The 17,812-nt window shown below is 37.9% G+C and overlaps 2 protein-coding genes and 2 pseudogenes across 8 annotated transcripts in view; all 4 read right to left on the bottom strand.

Moving 5' to 3' along the window:
* Positions 1 to 802: 802 nt before the first annotated feature.
* LOC137715757 (protein ACCELERATED CELL DEATH 6) lies at positions 803 to 3,999 on the bottom strand. Of its 6 annotated transcripts, none has more exons than XM_068455102.2 (5): positions 3,011 to 3,970; positions 2,718 to 2,885; positions 2,367 to 2,465; positions 1,915 to 1,976; positions 803 to 1,595 (listed from the first exon to the last, which is right to left on the bottom strand). In XM_068455102.2, exons 1-5 carry the CDS (start codon positions 3,756 to 3,758, stop codon positions 927 to 929), a joined length of 1,746 nt encoding a protein of 581 aa, XP_068311203.1. In that variant the 5' UTR covers positions 3,759 to 3,970; the 3' UTR covers positions 803 to 926. The 6 variants fall into 6 exon arrangements, 5 of the variants coding, with proteins under 5 accessions (XP_068311203.1, XP_088547563.1, XP_068311202.1 ...); XM_088691438.1 differs by having other exon boundaries at positions 1,455 to 1,595; positions 1,911 to 1,976; positions 3,011 to 3,999; XR_011065584.2 differs by having other exon boundaries at positions 1,797 to 2,465; positions 3,011 to 3,981.
* Positions 4,000 to 6,585: 2,586 nt separating this feature from the next.
* LOC148698175 (uncharacterized) lies at positions 6,586 to 6,948 on the bottom strand. Its single transcript, XM_088690394.1, has one exon. The coding sequence runs from the start codon at positions 6,946 to 6,948 to the stop codon at positions 6,586 to 6,588; it is 363 nt and encodes a 120-aa protein (XP_088546520.1).
* A 1,166-nt stretch (positions 6,949 to 8,114) lies between these two features.
* On the bottom strand, positions 8,115 to 13,212 carry LOC148698174 (uncharacterized; annotated as a pseudogene).
* A 4,020-nt stretch (positions 13,213 to 17,232) lies between these two features.
* Positions 17,233 to 17,812, bottom strand: part of LOC137714273 (putative GTP-binding protein OBGM, mitochondrial) — a 6,963-nt pseudogene continuing 6,383 nt past the window's right edge. Inside the window, exon 7 of the transcript XR_015960922.1 lies at positions 17,233 to 17,812. This exon is cut by the window's right edge and continues 785 nt beyond it. The product of XR_015960922.1 is annotated as a putative GTP-binding protein OBGM, mitochondrial (transcript).

Below are 17,812 nucleotides of genomic sequence, written 5' to 3'. Positions count from 1 at the left end.
GTGGAACAATATCACAAGCTAAATTAGTGGGATCATAAGTTATATGGTCTATGGCACCAGAGTCAATGATCGATCCGGATGGAGTAGCATCATTATTCATATTAAAAACATAACCACAGTTACCTGAGGACTCCGGAGACATGTTGGAAGAACTCGAAACCGGAGAAGGATCATCTTGAGATATCAAAGATAATTGGGACATAGAGGTGGCGAGATTAGCTTGCCCAAGCTTAGCTTGCTCGTCTCGTTCCTATTGTTTCTGAAGCTTCAACGGTTCCCACCAGTCAGGATAGCCATGCAATTGGAAGAAATTATCACAGCCATGCTTCTCACTGCCGCAGTAAGTACAATCACCAGCCGGGATGGGTGGCTTAGGACGAGGAGGATGGGGACCTATGGTGGGCCGTGAAGCCGGCCTAGCAGCAAAGAGCGAGCCTTGTGCTAGACTCGAGGTAGTAGTCTGGGGTTGCAGTCCTGGGCTCGGTGCAGGTGACTTATCGGGGGCACGGGGACGAGGTGAAGCTATGGCTCGTGTGGCAGGCCGAGCCACCATGGCTGCCCCACTTGGTAGCTGTCCTCCTGTATTCATAACAGCTTGTCGCATTCACTCTCGGCGAACATAGGCAAAAGTTTATTCGACGAAAGGAAGGTTCATTAGGATTTGGAGTTTACTATCTAAGCAAACTTATTGAAGTTCTGTTCATGATCTTAATATTACATTACTCCAAATTTGAGACTTTGCGCAATATTAATCTAATGTTGAGCTGCACGATAGAAATTCCCGGCAATTAATGAAATGTAGTGGAAGTTGGAAGTAGAGGTGTTATATAGAGAAATGCAGCTATTACAAGAAAAGAAAGGTTGGCAGTAATACAGGATAAACGACTGGTGCCATCTTCAACACTTACCAAATTTTGATTGAAATTCTACAAACTCCATCTATTAGACCAATCATCGTCGAAATTATATCCGCTTACAAACATCAATAGATTAAAGCTAAGGAATAAGAAGTCGCGTAATGATGCAGGTACGTAGGCAACTGGAACATCCATGAGAGGAGCAAGGAGCCCTATTATGAAGACCGTGAAGAAAAATCCCATGGCATAAACAAAGATGCGAAGCCAAAAAACGTGATACACTATCAGTGCAACACCAGCCAGGAATGACGAGGACATCATGGTAAGCGTTACGCCTAGCACCGGTAAGGTAAATCTCATGCAAGCATAGATTATATTAGGGTCATGCGTTTGTGCCCACATAAGGGCAATTGAAGTAGTAATGGAGCCGCACATCGCCATGGTATTGCATATCAAGAAAATTTTGAATAGGCTTTGCGTAAGAAAAATTGGGGTGCCCACATCATTTCCAGAGCTACTGTATCCACCTGGTATTGTGAAGCCTTGAACAAACGTTATACCAACCACCAGCGTTGACACTAATAGGAGAGTATTGACACTCTCTTTCGAAAACATTAGGTTATCAGAATTGTGCAAGGACTTCATAACAGAATCCTCTATCACAAGCTTTGCTTTGTCGGCTGTTCGCTCTTCAGATCGTGGAGCATTAGCCAAGTTCAAGGCCATAAGTGTCAGTTTCTGCAAGAAAAGCGAAAGTTTCAGTTCTTGACCAAGTTGTTATCAATATGAAGATCATGCATGACAAACAAGAGAAACGATTATTAAAATAAAGGCCATAAGGGTTAGCTTCTGCAGGGGAAAATCGTGTGTAATCAGGATATCCTCCCCTCTTTATCTCTCTCATATGCAATAAGAGGGATAACAAGGGGATACATATACCTCTGGTTATTACGTTGTAGAATTCTCCCCTATGTACGACATACTTGTAGGTAGTTGTAGTGTCACACTGTGTAGGTAGAGGAAACTAATCGAAAAGATGCGTAGAGAAATAACATACTCTCCGAAACAACATCTCTTTATCTACCTCCGTCTTCTCTGCAAGGTCCAATGCCGTCATACCTGCATTGTTCAAACTATTTAAATTGACTCTTTCATACGCATGGAAGAGGGAAAGAATTTTAACAATCTTAGGATGCCAGTTTTGGACGGCTATATGTAGAGGGGTATTTCCACTTTGATCTCTTTGCTTGCTAAGCACTTGAAGATTGCGCTTTCCAATAATATATCGGACAACATTAACTCTTCCATGCGCGGCCGCAACATGAAGAATATTCCGACCTTCACGGTCACATGACTCCCTCAAGTCCGGGCAAAGATTGAGAAACTCTTCAACAACCCTGCAATGGCCTTTTTTGGACGCCACATGTACGGGAAGGAACTGATTTTCATCACCTTTGTATGCCAATCCAGTAAATTTGTGTAACAATACCCGTACCGCCACAAAGTTACCTATATAGGCCGCAAGTGTAAGAGGAGTCATCCACTCTTGGTCCGTTGAATTGATTAGATCAGCTGAATCCATTTTGCTCAATATCGTCTCTAGGAGATCTACATAGCATATGCATTTTAAAAGCAACTCTGTCAAGAATAAGTATTTATGAAGAGAGAAATAAACGAAAGGTAAATTGTCATTTGTGTAAGAAAATGATTTTGATGAGCCATGTAGATAAAACGTTGCTCCTGCTCCAATGGTATGTGCAATTGAGTAGGAAAATTTTGCTCATTCCCACAAAGTAAGCAATATTATTGACTACAATATTATATGCTGATGAAATGAAAATGGTAAAGACAGAGCCATACTTGTATACTTCTTTCTGTTGGTTCTGGGCAGCCACCATTGAGAAACTATACGCTTAAAATACATCCAGCATACAACCCCCGCCAGCAAAAAGAATGGACTGATGGGATGGTAATACATGAGCATGACCAACACGAACACTGCATGATTTTTCTTGAGTCCACCTTTTGCTATATATGTACCCCATGCCAAAATTTAAAAAGAATACTCATTACTAGCTATATGTACCAAAAACAAAAAGTACTCGCGAGTATACCCAAAAGGAAAAAGGTAACTGCAAATGCTTAATATTTACCCTGTTTCCTCCATATGATTGCACTACGCAGAATTGAGTTGCCGTTCGATCCTTGCCAAAAATTACCAGCATTAGCGTCTGCTGTGCTATTTGGCGTGTTGGCTACCATTGCTTTAACGAGTTCAAGATTGGCAGTTTCAGCGGCCATGCACAAGGGAGTCTTACTGGAGTTATTTGTAGAATGCGACGTGGATCCATCTTTGCCGACCAAAAACATAGCCACATCTTGGTGATTATTTTCCACAGCGACATGCAACGCAGTGTTCCCTCTCTCGTCCTTTTCATTAAACGTATTACCTTGAGCCGTGTCTACCAAACAACGAACTGCGGATAGATGGCCAGCGGATGCGGCTACATGTAGCGGAAGTTGTCCATCATCATTTTGTTTGCGGAGAAGCCCCGGGAAATTTAGGGTAACTAGTTGGATAAGCTGCACGCGGCCTGTATTTGCAGCAAGGTGAAGCACCGTGTTCCCACGGGTGCTTACTTTGTTTTCACTACTTAGGACCAGCGATACTATTTGATCAGGAATATTACATATAGGTATTGCACATGTGGCTCCGGCAAAATACTTTGTGCGCATAGCCCATATAAACTCTTGACATCCTGATTTAGGCATCGTTGCATACCTGTATAATTTAGGATCCATGCGCGTGTCGCCTGCCTCGGTGTCTCCTGCAGCGTTCTCATGAGCACCCTCGCCAGTTATTTGATCATCTTGTCTTGAACTCCAGCCAACATCCTCCATTGCTATTTAACCTTGTCTTAAACTTGAAGCAGCCATTAATTTGCAGATTAGCTACATAGGTGCTTTTTCCACGGAGAAAATATGACTCTTGTTTACTGTACGATTTCTGGAATCTTGAGTCTTGCGCATTTAATTTTGAGGGGGGTCCTCCATGTGGAAGACTATTGTTGCCTTCCAATGCAAGTTGCGGAACAATCATATACGACAACGTGGTTGACTGACCAAAACACAAACAGACTAATGATACATTTATTACAATTTTTTTATATAATATTTGTATAATCTCTTTAATAAGTGTAGCAACATATATATTGTAAGAATATCATCTTTGAAACAAAAGAAACCGTAATCACAAGGAAAACTGAACAATGTAGCTGGTTTATCTATATTTTTACTTTAACATGTGACATGAGCCACAGCTACTTATGACGTGTTTAGATATGTGACATGAGTGACACCGACTGCCGACATAATTTTCAACCAGTCATCCAAAAAGTTAACTGAAACCACAATTTTTAAAGGAGAATTTCGGAGCACAATGCAATTTTATAAAGATATTTTTCGACTGCCGACATAATTTTCAACCAGTCATCCAAAAAGTTAACTGAAACCACAATTTTTAAAGGAGAATTTCGGAGCACAATGCAATTTTATAAAGATATTTTTCGTCCAAGAAACAGTAAGGGAATGAAAAGGAAAAATTAAAAGCTTACAATAAGACAATATTGTATCTAAGTAATGTATTTTTCTCAATTATAGATTAATGCAATTCAGTAGAATATATGAACATCAATCTGGGGAAAATTTTCTGAATAGAAAAGCATACGAGGATCGAGAGAGAAAAGGTGAAAAGAGAAGGTATGGGGAGTAGGATAGAGAGCCAAAACAAAATTAATTATTGAAGAGAGAGAATTGAAAAAATTTCATAATTTAGTTTCTAATGTATATTTGTTTAAAAACGTAAAGAAAATTAATTGCTATGACATCTCAACTGGGATAATCTATGGCCTAAATTCGTGTTAAAATTTGTGTATAAAATATGGTGTTACAGGTTGAAACCAAATTCATGCACCACTATGAGTGGCAGTTGTGCACAAACTCGAGCAACTAGCAAAATAATAAACAACTGTGAGCAAGCCTGAGGGCGGGTTGGGGCGTGTACCGGCCAAAGGCTCTCTGAAAGTCAAGTTAGTGAATAGTTTTAGACTCAAGCAGTGGGTAAGAGAATTGAAGTGTTTAGATTGTATTACCATGGATGAATCCTAGGTGGATGTATTTATATCATGGGAAGAGAGCAATTTTAAGATAGAATTCTAAAAGACATCTAGAAGTAGATATTGTGCACTAAGAATCTTCAACTTTTATGAAGGGAAAAGGAAAGGAGGCCATTCTTAGGATTTATTAGTTAGGATGGGGGGGTTGTCCCTTTTGTGGTTTAAACATTGTCTTTTTGTCGTAATACAAACTTCTTTTTGTTCCTTCTTCGGCTATGGAAGAATCTTAAACCGATAAACCTCTCTTAAGTAAACAAATTTTGAAGGAGAAATAAGTGGCTGTGTGGACACGCAAAAAGATTGTTTGAAAATGATTTCCCAATATTATCGTATAAATTTTCATATACCGTTACATGAGGAGTGAGATAGAGAAATTTGCAGAGCCGAAGGCTAGTGGTAGAATATGGGACACACACACGTGAAAGACAAGAACAAAAACAAAAAGTCCATCCGATTGCAAAAGCTGATAGATAATGGACGGTTATCCATTCTTGCAAGGATATACACAGAAATGAAAAGGATAGATTAACAAAGAAAGAAGCCCCAAAAATCACAGTAATGAGCTTCATTTTCATTTCATTTCGGGGGTTCCAACGTAGAGAGTGCTTGTGATACAATTATTTAGATTGGAGAATTTCTGGCGTGACTATAATGTAAGCAGTTTAATAAAACCTATAAGCCATAACTATATCAACTAGGTACTAGGATCACATGACAATTCCTTCTCCAAGTAGAATACAGCATTTACCAGAGAGTAATCATATGAACACTTACCTGTGTTCAATGCCATGTTTGAGTTTCAAGCTAGTCTTCTACTCCCACTACTCAATAGTTCCCCTACTGTGTGAATAGGTCTCATTAGTTTCTTAGGGTTTTTCACGTATGGGAGCAGGGACTACGACTTGATATATTTATATATATCAGTTAGGGTTACACCACCGGCATATCAACGGTTGTATACCTTTATTAGAATCATATCATGATTCAACATCTTTGCATTAAACCCTTATCAGGATTTGTTTAAGTTAGTTGCATGGATATAAGACTCCACAATCCTTATGAAGTAGAGACCAGCTATATCACTCGTATATCAGATAACTCGTAGAACAAGTTACTAGTTATCCAAGCAATATCAAACACTCATTGTCATTCATTAGAACTTTACATTCTCCTACTTGAATGTCAATGAGAAATCTCAACCCACAAGGACTCATGGTGATCGCTGAGCCTTCAAAATTTGCAACCAACTTCCCTTGACAACGTGTCACTAAAAGTTGAATGTCGAACCAAGGAAAACAAAGAACAAGTCGGTCTGTACTTTGCACTCCATGATTACATGCACATTTAACTTAAAGCACAATGTTGCCAGCAAAGTCATGATGACAAAAACCATTAAACAAAACAATGGTTCACAAAATAAGCACACTAGCTGTTAAGATAAAATATGATTGAAAACATCAAAACATACTATATGTTGATTGAATCAAAATAATTAGAGTACTAACCAACAAAATAAACATATTCAAGCATGACTGTCACAGTTAATCAAGTGTTTACTCCCACTCATTAACTGAATCAAAAGTCTCTCTAACACCCATATTGAAAACATGGTTCTTGAATACTCCCACTGGTAAGGCTTTAGCCGTGGGATCCGCCACCATAAGAGTCGTGTTTATATGTTGAATATCGATAGTCCATTTCTTAACTTCATCCATCACCTTCAAGTATTTCATGTCCATCAATCTGTTTGCCAAAGATCTCTTGTTGTTCTTCGAGAAAAACACAGTTGCCTTATTATCACAAAACAACTTTAATGACCTATCAATTATGTCCACAACTTCCAATCCTTTTATCATATTCCTCAACCACATTGCTTGCTTGGTTGTTGCATAACAACCAATGAATTCAACTTCCATTGTTGATGATGTAATCGACTTTTGCTTGGCAGTTTTCCGCGATATCACACCACCAACAAGTAGGAATAAATATCCATTGGTGATCTCCTATCATCGACACACCCTGCAAAATCTGAATCAGTGTAGGCCACCAATTCTAACTCATCAACTTGACTGTAGATAAACATATAATCAGCACTTTCTTGGCTGCAGTCCAGTGAGCTGCCCTAGGATTTGATTGAAATCTTCCCAGTATACTTACTGCAAATGGTAAGTCTGGCCTCGTGCATGCTTAAGCATATATTAAACTGCCCACAAGTGATGCATAAGGCTTGGTTTCCATGATGTCTCTTTCCAGATCATTCTTGGGACTTTGATCACTACTGAACTTGTCTCATTTCCCAATTGGCAATTCACCACTGGAGCAATTTTCTACATTAAATCTCTTGGTTATTCTATCAATATACAATCTTTGAGAAAGTCCAAGAGCTTTCTTGATCCTGTCTCTAACAATCTCGATTCCCAAAACAAGTTTGGCTTCTCCCAAATCTTTCATATCGAAACTATTGGCTAACATTTATTTGGTTGATTGTAGAAAAGTCATATATGAACTAGCAATCAAACAACTTTAGAACCACTTATCTTAAGATACACACACTCATCTCATCCATCTTGTTTTCATGAAAGCTAAATGCAGACATAACTTGATCAAACTTCTTGTTCCATTGCTGATAGGCTTGTTTCAATCCATAAATGGATTTGTTTAATTTACAGATCATTGACTCCTTCCCCCTTTCAAAAAATCCTGGTCGCTGGTGCATATAAATGTCTTCTTTAAGATTGCCATTGAGAAAAGTGGTCTTAACATCCATTTGATGAAGTTCTAGGTCAAAATGAGCAAGTAAAGCTAGAATCACTCGTATAGAATCCTTTGTGGACATAGGAGATAAGGTTTCATTGTAATCGATCCCTTCTATTTGAGTGAAACCTTTAGCCACTAACCTTGCCTTATGTTTGTCAACATTACCTTGTGAGTCTCTTTTGGTCTTAAAGACCCATTTGCAGCCTACTGTCTTTGTAACATCTGCAGGTTTTGGTACAAGGCTCAAAACCTAGTTTTTGTTCATTGATTCAATCTCTTCAGTTGTTGCTTGGTGCCATAGTGGTGCCCTCATGCTAGTAATGGCTTAATGATACGTGGCAGGATCATCTTCATCTCCCAAACTATATTCTGCTTCATTGAAGTATACAAAATCTGGAAGCATAACTGTTTTCCTAGTTCTTTGGGACCTTCTAACATTTTCAGCAGCTGGTACTTCAAGTGGAAGTTTATTTTCTGCAGTGGGGATATTTAGTAGCTGCTCATAAATCTCTTTATTTGTGTCATTGGTTTCAGCATCATTATGTGAAGTTCCCTCTTCAGTGAATGAGACATGTGCTTCAATTTGTGTATCAAGTGGGATTGAAAACACTTGTGATGGAGAAATTGTTGACATTTGCAATGTTATTTCTTGCTGATCAAACAAGGAAGTGTCATTGTTGCTCAGTTCTTCAAACTCAAGTGACTGTGAAGTAATGACTCACGAACTCAAATCCTCATATTCTTCTGCAAACTTTGCGTTGTGAGTTTCGATTATTCGAGAGGGACCATGAAGACAATAAAATTTAAACCCTTTCGATATCTCTGAATAACTAATAAACCTGCAACTTGTTATTCTCGGATCAAGTTTCCTTTCATTTGGATTATAAAACCATGCCTCGGCTTTACAACCCTATATATGAAAGCGCTTAAAGCTTGGTCTTCTCCCAGTCCAGGCTTCAAAAGGCAGTACTATCACTGACTTGTTTAGTACTCTATTGATGATGTAGTTAGCAGTTTTCAACGCTTTCCCCCACATAAATATAGGCAGCTTTGATTGTGTAAACATTGATCGTATCATGTCTTTTAAGGTCCTGTTCTTCATCTCCGCCACCCTATTTTGTTGTGGAGTCCCTGAGATGGTGTATTGATCTACTATGTTGTTGTCTTGAATGTATGTAGCAAATGGACCTTTGTGCTGTCCATCTTCAATATATCTGCCAAAATACTCACCACCTTTATTGGATCTTACTATTTTAATGTGTTTTTCTAATTTTTTTTCAACATCTAACCTGAAGACTTTAAAACAATCTAAAGCTTCAGATTTTTCAGAAATTAAGTAAACAAAAGCAAAGCGTGAAAAGTCATCAATGAAAGTGGTAAAATATGACTTTCCACGTATGGTTTTGTTTGGAAAAGGTCCACAAATGCCAGTGTGAATGAATTCAAGTAAATGTTGACTGTGAGTTGAACCCATTTTCCTTGTGTTGGTAAGTTTTCCATTAAAACAATCTGTGTAGGTTTGAAAATCATTAAAATCCAATTGAGGTAATAAGTGTTGTTTGCACAAAGTGATGATTCTTTCTTTTGAAATGTGCCCCAACCTCTTATGCCAAAGCATAGAGGATTTTTCAGAAGTTAGCATCCTCTTAGAACCAATACTTTGAACATTAAAACATTCATGCACACATGAACATTCCATTTGCCACATATTAGTTTGTAAATGAGCAATACCAAGCAAGGAATTCATATTATTTGATTCGAAAAACCTTGCACTTTTATCATCCCCAACAAAAGAAATACCTAGCTGAACTAACTTGGATGCAGAAATTAAACTCCTTCTCATTGAAGGTACATAAAGTACTGGATTCAAATCTAAAATGAAACCAGATGACATAATGATGCGAGAATTATACGCGCATAAATTAAACCCTCTTTTTGTCAATTGTAGTATATGTATAAGTAGGGATCGTTCTAGACCGGGGATTAGGAGGGATTGTTAACCACTTGGATTTGACTCAAAAACGTAAAATAACAATATGAAATACTAACTTAGACTCAAAGAATGCAAAACTAAGCTTTAAAACACTAAGACAAACCAAAAGACTCAAAACAACACAAACACACTCAAATCTGCCTAAAAACCACTTTCTGGGCAGATTTGAGCACAAACACAAATTTGGACGAATTTATGTAATAACTTGACTCAAGAACGTAAAAACACAATATAAAACACTAAACTAACTCAAAGAATGTAAAACTAAACACTTAAAACATTAAAACAAACCAAAAGACTCAAACATCACCCAAAACACTCAAAACTGCCTTAAAATCACTTTCTGGGCAGTTTTGAGCACTTTGGTGAATTTGGACGAAATTGGGAAATAAATTGAATCAAAACACTTAGAAACATAAACTAAGACACTTTCTAACTAAATTGGACAATAAAGTAAAGGGGGATTGAGGTTTATACGAAATTAAATTAAATTGCACAGATTGTAAATTAAAGCAAAATGTAAATGTGAATGTGTGATAGAATTGAATGGAATTGAAATGAATGAATGCTAGCTAAGGGGTTCATCTTCACATATGTTACACTTGCATAATAAAATGATTTCCAATTGCATTTCAATAAACCATGAAACTCAACACCCCGGGTTAACCGTGATGCACTAATTAACCTTCAAATCTTCCTAACGTTATTGAATTGGATGGGTTAGCGCATACAACAATTCAAAACATTCCCCACAAGTCCTCAACATGAATGCATAGAAGAGGTACAAGCAAGAATCATTACGCTCTATGAAAATTATAAGTGTTGACGAGGCATTCGTTACTATGGAATACGCATGAAACTTATGCCAAGAATTTGTTTAACGCGATTGTTTATAAGCAACCTCCACTACTTGTGAATATAAGTTCGTAACTATTAGGTGAAACTCACTTATATTCTAGCGTCATATTCATGCATGAAAATTAAGTGTGCACTCTCAATGAACATACATAAATAAGTTATCAATCAAACAGTTAAACGAATTGAATCCACAACTTATGAAACAGAATTAGAAGTATTCAAATCAAAATGCAAGCATAAACATATATTTGAATCACCCCCTAACCAAGGGGGGTTTAGTTCCTCATGGTACAAAGCAAAGAGAATCAAAGAAACACCTAAACATTCCAACAACTCAAACTTGAATTGTATGAACGTTTAGGCCCTCTTATCATTCATTCCTCATTCGTACAAAACAAAGAGCATTGAAATTAAACATTGAAATCAAAGAAACACCTAAACATTCCAACAACTCAAACTTGAATTGTATGAACGTTTAGGCACTCTTCTCTTCCTCTTCGTTGTGGCACAAGGTCTAAGGTGAGTTTGATGGTGTGAATGGTTTGGGGAGTGGTGTTTGGATTAATAGGGAAGGCACGGCACAAGGGTGGTTTGATGTCTACATTTCTGCAATGGATGAGTTTATGGAAGAGTGTTTGGAATGGATGAATTTCTGGCACAAAGGCCTTATTTCTGTGGTGAATGGATGTCTATGAATGAGTGTGAATGAATGAGTATTTATAGGTGAAATGGGGGGAACATGACAGCTAGGTTGCATGTGCACATGTTGGTTGAATGATTATGAGTGCATGTGGCTGAAATAGCATGTGGAATGGCTGGAAATGCAAGGAGAAGGCATGTGCACGGTTTTGGGAGAGAATGGGAGTGCAAGTGGCTGAAATGTTAGAGGAACAAGTGCATGTGGCTGCATTGTGGTGCAATGATGGAGGAACAATCTGAAAATGCAAGGTATGGCTGGAATGATTGTGTTTGTTTGAATGTGCATGTGATTAAATTAAAGGATGCAAAGTAAATAAATAATGAATGCATGTGTTGAATTATGAAGATGCATGTGCAATGAAGTGGAATGACAATCTGAAATGGGATAGGTACCCACGGCAATGATGATTTCTGGTGGTGTTTTGGGTGCATGTGGAATGAATGATTTCTTGGTGAGTGGATGCATGTGTTGATTAAAGGGGGAATGCAAAGGAAAAGCTAGAAATGCATGTGGAGTGGCTGCAAGGTGAATAAATAATGAAATGGGAAAGCATGTGCAAGGTTTTGGTGTGAATGATTGAATGTGCATGTGGCTGCAATGGTGGAGGAATCCTTCAATTTCGTCCATCCTCTTGGCTCCAAGCATATGATATCCATTCCAATCTCTAATTTGCTCCAAAAGGCTCCAAAAGGCATCCTTTTGCATACTTTGCCCTTAGAACCTGAAAACACACAAAAGAAGCATAAAGGACTAAAATAACTAAAGAAACATAACGTAAATGCACGAGAACAAGCCATTTAAGTCGCATGAATATGCTCCTATAACATAACTAATTTGACACTCCTAATAGACTCGATATCAGCCTTACTCCCATTCCCAACATAGACATTGTAGACTTCATTGTTTTTTAGAAGCCCTGCAAAGAATTAGTTATGTGAATGGGGCATCCAGTATCAAACCACCAACTTTCAGGAAGAATATAAATCAAATTGGACTCTACACAAACAAAAACATTTGTTATTTTACCTTTCTTTGTGAGCCAATTTTTGAAACTAATGCAATTCTTTCTCAAATGACCTGATTCTTTGCAAAAACAACATTCCTTTTCCTTTTTTATCTCAGTGTTCACTGGTTTAAATTTGAAAGATCCTTTAGAGGCGTAAGCATTTTTAAAAGAAGAAGAAATTATATTTTTCTTCTTCTTACCAACAGAAAACGATGAACCAGCATTAAGGGGTTTGGTCTCTTTCTCCATTTGCACCAGATTCACTTCACCAGTCTTGTCAGCTTTAAGTCGATCCTCTTCTTGTACACACATTGAAATTAATTCATTTATCCCCCATTTGTCATTTGTGTGTTGTACGACACCTTAAGCTAACCATACTTAGCAGATAGTGAGTTTAAAGCCATATAAACCAAAAATTGATCAGTCATGGGTACCTCTAAGTCTTTCAGCTTCAAAGAAAGATCAACCATTCTGAGAATGTGCTCCCTCATGCTTCTAGTGCCATCAAACTTCAAAGAGGTAAGCTATGTGAGGAGTGTACCTGTCTCAGCATTTTCTGATTCCATGAATTTTTCCCCAACAGCTGCTAGAAACGTCTTGGTATTGTCAAGCTTTGGAATCCCTCATTTGACAGGTTGTGTCATGGCTTTCTTCATAATCATCAGAGACATTCTATTGGCCCTTTCCCACTTGTCAAATTTCAGTTTTTCCTCAGCCGTGCTTTTATCTGTCAAGGCTGCAGATTTGTCTCCTCTTAATGCTAGGTCAAGGTCCATTAGTCCTAAAACTATCTCTACATCATATTTCCACTTCTTAAAGTTAGAACCAGTAAGAGTTTCAATGTTGTTGAAGTTAAGAGAGGTCATATACGGAGTTGTGATTAACATAAACAAAAAATTCTTTGTGTCAAAAATCTCAATCAGCATCTTAACATATAGTGAGACAACTTTTACATACTGTTTTCTCATTTCATCAGTAGGCATATGAACACAACAACATCTTTAGACAGATGTTGTTCATATTAATTTTATATAGCTAGAAAATAAGATACAAGGTCAATTTACATGTTTTCAACACTTTTGAGCAGATGAATAATGTAATCTTGTCAATCTCATTGTTCCACGATACATTGAATCATTTAATTAAACTGAATAGTAAACACTTTTGGGCAGATTATCATTCAATCATTCTTAAATGAGTCACCATCTCCATATATTTGATTCACAAGACAAAACAATAAACTAAACACTTTTGAGCAGAATAGTTATTGTTCTCTTGTTTTAGTTGTTCATGCGATAACATGAACCCTACAGTCTTGCATATCTCCACTCTTGTTTGTGTATATTCATCTTTGCCATTGTTAGATAATCTTTTCCTGATAAAACTTGAGCAAACACATCATTCTGTTTATAATATATTATACACATGTATTTGATAAGGAATTTAAACTTTATTAGTCTTGATAAAAGGTTTGCAGCGGAATGCACAATATCTCAAAATTATTTGATAGCGTAAGACTTTAGTATGAACCCTAGCCATGTTGAGTGGCTCTGATACCACATGTAAGCAGTTTAATAAAACTTATAAGCCAGAACTATATCAACTAGGTACTAGGATTACATGGCAATTCCTTCTTCAAGTATAATACAACACTTACCAGAAACTAATCATATGAACACTTACTGTGTTCGATGCCATGTCTGAGTTGCAAGCTAGTCTTCTACTCCCACTACTCAATAGTTGTCTTACTATGTGAATAGGTCTCAGTAGTCTTTTAGGGTTTTTCACGTATGGAAGCAGGGACTACTACTTGATATATTTATATAAATCAGTTAGGGTTACACCACCGGCCTATCAACGGTTGTATACCCTTATTAAAGTCTATCATGATTCAACATCTTTGCATTAAACCCTTATCAGGATTTGTTTCAGTTAGTTGCATGGATATAAGACTCCTTAATCCTTATGAAGTAGAGACCAACTATATCACTCGTATATCAAATAACTTGTAACAACCCATCCCGGGATTTACAAAACAAAAAGGGTATTTTCGTATTTTCACTTTGGTTGGGTTTCTTTTGTTTAAAATAATGGTTTTTGGGTCTTAATTGGTGAGCCCAAGGGGCCCACCCCCTGTTTCGTCCCCCGATTCCTTTTCCCTTTTCTTTTATTTTTTTTTCTGAAAAGTCTCTATCTCTTCTCACTCACTCTCTCTTCTCTACCCGTACTCTCTCCCTTTATTACTCCCCCTTCTCGTTGCTCATCTCCGACAAGAACACACACACACACACCCAAACATACGCACACACAGCAATCAACTTCCTCTCCCTTACCTTCATCATCTGAGCTTCAACTTCCTTTCCCTCACCTTCACTATCCATCTCAGCACTGTGCAATCACTATGCACGAGATCTCCGACGAGGTAAGTGCAGAGCACACCTAAATCTCCTTAGATCGTGCTTGTTATTGTGTTAGATAGTGTTTGAGTTGTTGTGGTATGGTTTAAACACCAAAGTAACTCGGGAAAGTGTTTTCCAGATTTTTCGGCGAGGAGCACTGCCCCTTTCGAGACAATTTTCAACCAAATTACAGTGAGTTGGCCTGTATGCAAGGTATCAATCTCTTTGTTTGGCTGAGTACTACAACTCACCTTTTTGTTTCACCCAATTTCGTTGAATATTGAAGAAGTTATATCCATTTGAATCTTACCCAGTTTTCAGCGATCTACGAGGCTTTTGAGGCATTTTTCGGCCAAACCACGGCGATTTAGATGTCGTGTGAGGTATGATTCTCTTCGTCTCGTCGAGAGCTATGATTTCCGTTTTTGAATTACTTGATCTTGTTGAGTATTGACAAAGTTATGAGCGTTTAAAGTTTGTTTAGTTTCCTGGCCGAAATCGTTCTCTTTCAATTGGGTCCGACGACCCATGTTCTGAACTCCGGTCGGGCTTTCAAGCCCAAATCCTTTTGAACCAGGCCCCCTTTGGGCCGTGCCAAACCTAGGGCCTTAGGCCCTTTATCCTTTTAAACCCAACCCAAATTCTTTAATTTATTTATATTTATTTATTTTGTTTCATAAAAACCCAAAGGAACTAGGCAGAGCCTTTAAGTCCAAGCCCCTTTTGTGCAGCCTAGGGCCTTAGGCACATTGACCCAGAAACATCAGATATGGCCTTTGGGCCTTGGAACCCTTTTAGTTATTTATGTATTTTATTTGTTTGAAACTAAACCCTTAACCCATTAACCCATTAACCTAAACCCAACCCACCTAAAAGTCTAAGCCCAATCTCGGTTGACCTTTGACCCAGGTTGACCTGATCGGTTGACCGACGTGGACCTGTTGACTTTAACTGACCGTTGACTTTGACTTTGACCGATCAAAGGTAAACGTTGACTTTTTGGGTTTTCGTTCGAGACCTGTCCTAGGCTAATTTTGACATCCTGAACCCGTTTCTGAAGTCCGTTTTCCCAAATTCAGTTGTTTGAGTAGATTTTGACTAAATGTATCATTTATGTGCTTAGGGGCAATTAATTGCGGCGTTTCCATCTTTGCTAGTTGCGTGGCTCTTTGGCAGCTAATTAATGTGAGTGGACCCCTTCTAAAAATGCATGTTTTGATAGTAGAAATGCATACATGAAAATCATGATTTGATGACTATGTTTTATGAAATGTTTTACGAGATAACATGTTTACTGAGACTAGTTTGAATTATTACTATTTTTCTTATAACCCATGTTCTTATAAAATATCCGATGGATGACGATATGATAGTTAGAACATGTTTAGAACACTTCTTTATAGTATAGATGATGGATGACTTTATACTATGAAGTTGCTTTTCAATATATGTATGTTCACTAGTTTTGTACTTACCTAGTGGTCCTTTCCGTTACGGGACGTAAGAATAGATTCCGGTCCGTCATGGGCGACGATTTGGTGTTGGCATAGGGCCTAAAGTGTGTTTCCTCTGGCTATTTAGCACATGGATAGGGAGCCAACATAGGACCTGGAGTGTATTTTACTCTGATTGTCTGCTCAGAGACGGGGAACCGGCATGGGGCTTGGGGGCTATCGGACATTTACTAGTGATTATTATATATACAAGTTATGATTTGAGACATTGCACGTCGTGCTAGGTTTTGGAAAACCTATGTTTATCATGATATATATGTGTTTTCATAAAACCTGGGGGTTAGTATGTTGATAACCGTTTTAGTGTGTGTGTGTGTGTGTGTGTGTGTGTGTGTATCAACTTGGTCCACTCATGTTTGTTTTGCACCCCCTTCAGGACTTAGAATCGAGACGTACAATCCCGACGTGGCACTTCCGTATTGGCATCTTCGAATCCTCTCGGTGTAGGATCCATCCTTTGTTTCATTCAATTTTATATTATTTCTTTTAGTGTTCTAGTTAGTTGTATGCTCTGAACACGTTCCTTAAATGCATATTCATTATTCTTTTATATTTATAAGCCTTATCTATCCCTTGTTTTTAGTATTTGCACTCAATAAATGGCTTTCGTCACCCTCGGGTGTTGGCTAGCACGTGCCTATCCTAATATTCGGGGAATATCGGGATCAGGGCATGTCATCACTCGTAGAACAAGTTACTTGTTATCCAAGCAATATCAAACACTCATTGTCATTCACTAGAACTTTACATATAATACCATCACGCAGTATTACCAATCATGTTGTTCATTTATATAACAATATATGGATTAGTAACAACATTGAGATGTGATCGTCGCACTAAAAAGTTCTCCTGCAAGTCAGTGTCATGAACTATTTGTTATTTTGTTTGTGGAGGAAGCCAGGCTACCCCTAACCAGTAAACCCTAAACCTTAACGTGACGCGTCTGACCACCGAAAAGAAAAATCCAGTGTTCATAATTGAAATTTTGTTTTCAGTTGCAATATATACATAGGTATACTGAAACTGTACAAAAGTGATGTTTCTTAATACATGTTGGTTTTTGAACGGTTGATCAAACCACAGATACAATATGATTGCCCAGCAGATTTTTCTTCTAAACCGAGTATGATGCTAGTGTGCAAAACTTCGTATGACTGCAAAACAACGTAAGTCTACAACTGAAACTGAACAATCCAATAAATCATCCTTCGGCTATGCCGCGAAACAATATTTTTTGTTGTAGAAGTATCATTAACCTTTAACCAACCGTGATTTTATCTAAAACGAGTCTGTCTGATATTTCACCATTCACAAGCTTCTTAAGAGCAAGTTTTACCTCTGGCACTCACTCCGTCCTCCAGAACAGCACAGACAGGGAAGATAGAAACATCTTGCACCCTTCTTTCCAATTCTTCATAAGCTTCTTCCCCACCGTCCTTATCTATTTTATTTGCTATTATCAAGGATGGACAGTTAGATAAACCTTCTAGGTGGTACTCGAGTTCAAAAACTAAATCCCAAAGTTGTTCCTAAGGTGGGATTCCAATTCT

Source organism: Pyrus communis, chromosome 3, assembly GCF_041283825.1.
Source record: "Pyrus communis isolate YQ-2024b chromosome 3, ASM4128382v1, whole genome shotgun sequence".
Classification (NCBI taxonomy): Eukaryota; Viridiplantae; Streptophyta; class Magnoliopsida; order Rosales; family Rosaceae; genus Pyrus; species Pyrus communis.
This window is presented reverse-complemented; position numbering and strand designations above follow the sequence as displayed.

Bases quoted from the DNA above. Each gene is read 5' to 3' on its own strand.
- LOC137715757 (XM_068455101.2), bottom strand. From the start codon at position 3,758: ATGGAGGATGTTGGCTGGAGTTCAAGACAAGATGATCAAATAACTGGC. The intron at 2,886-3,010 runs GTAAATATTAAG...GTACATATATAG, and splicing joins AATCATATGGAGGAAACAGG to CAAAAGGTGGACTCAAGAAA. The intron at 1,596-1,914 runs GTATGTTATTTC...CTTTTCTTGCAG, and splicing joins AAGAGATGTTGTTTCGGAGA to AAACTGACACTTATGGCCTT.
- LOC148698175 (XM_088690394.1), bottom strand. From the start codon at position 6,948: ATGGAAGTTGAATTCATTGGTTGTTATGCAACAACCAAGCAAGCAATG.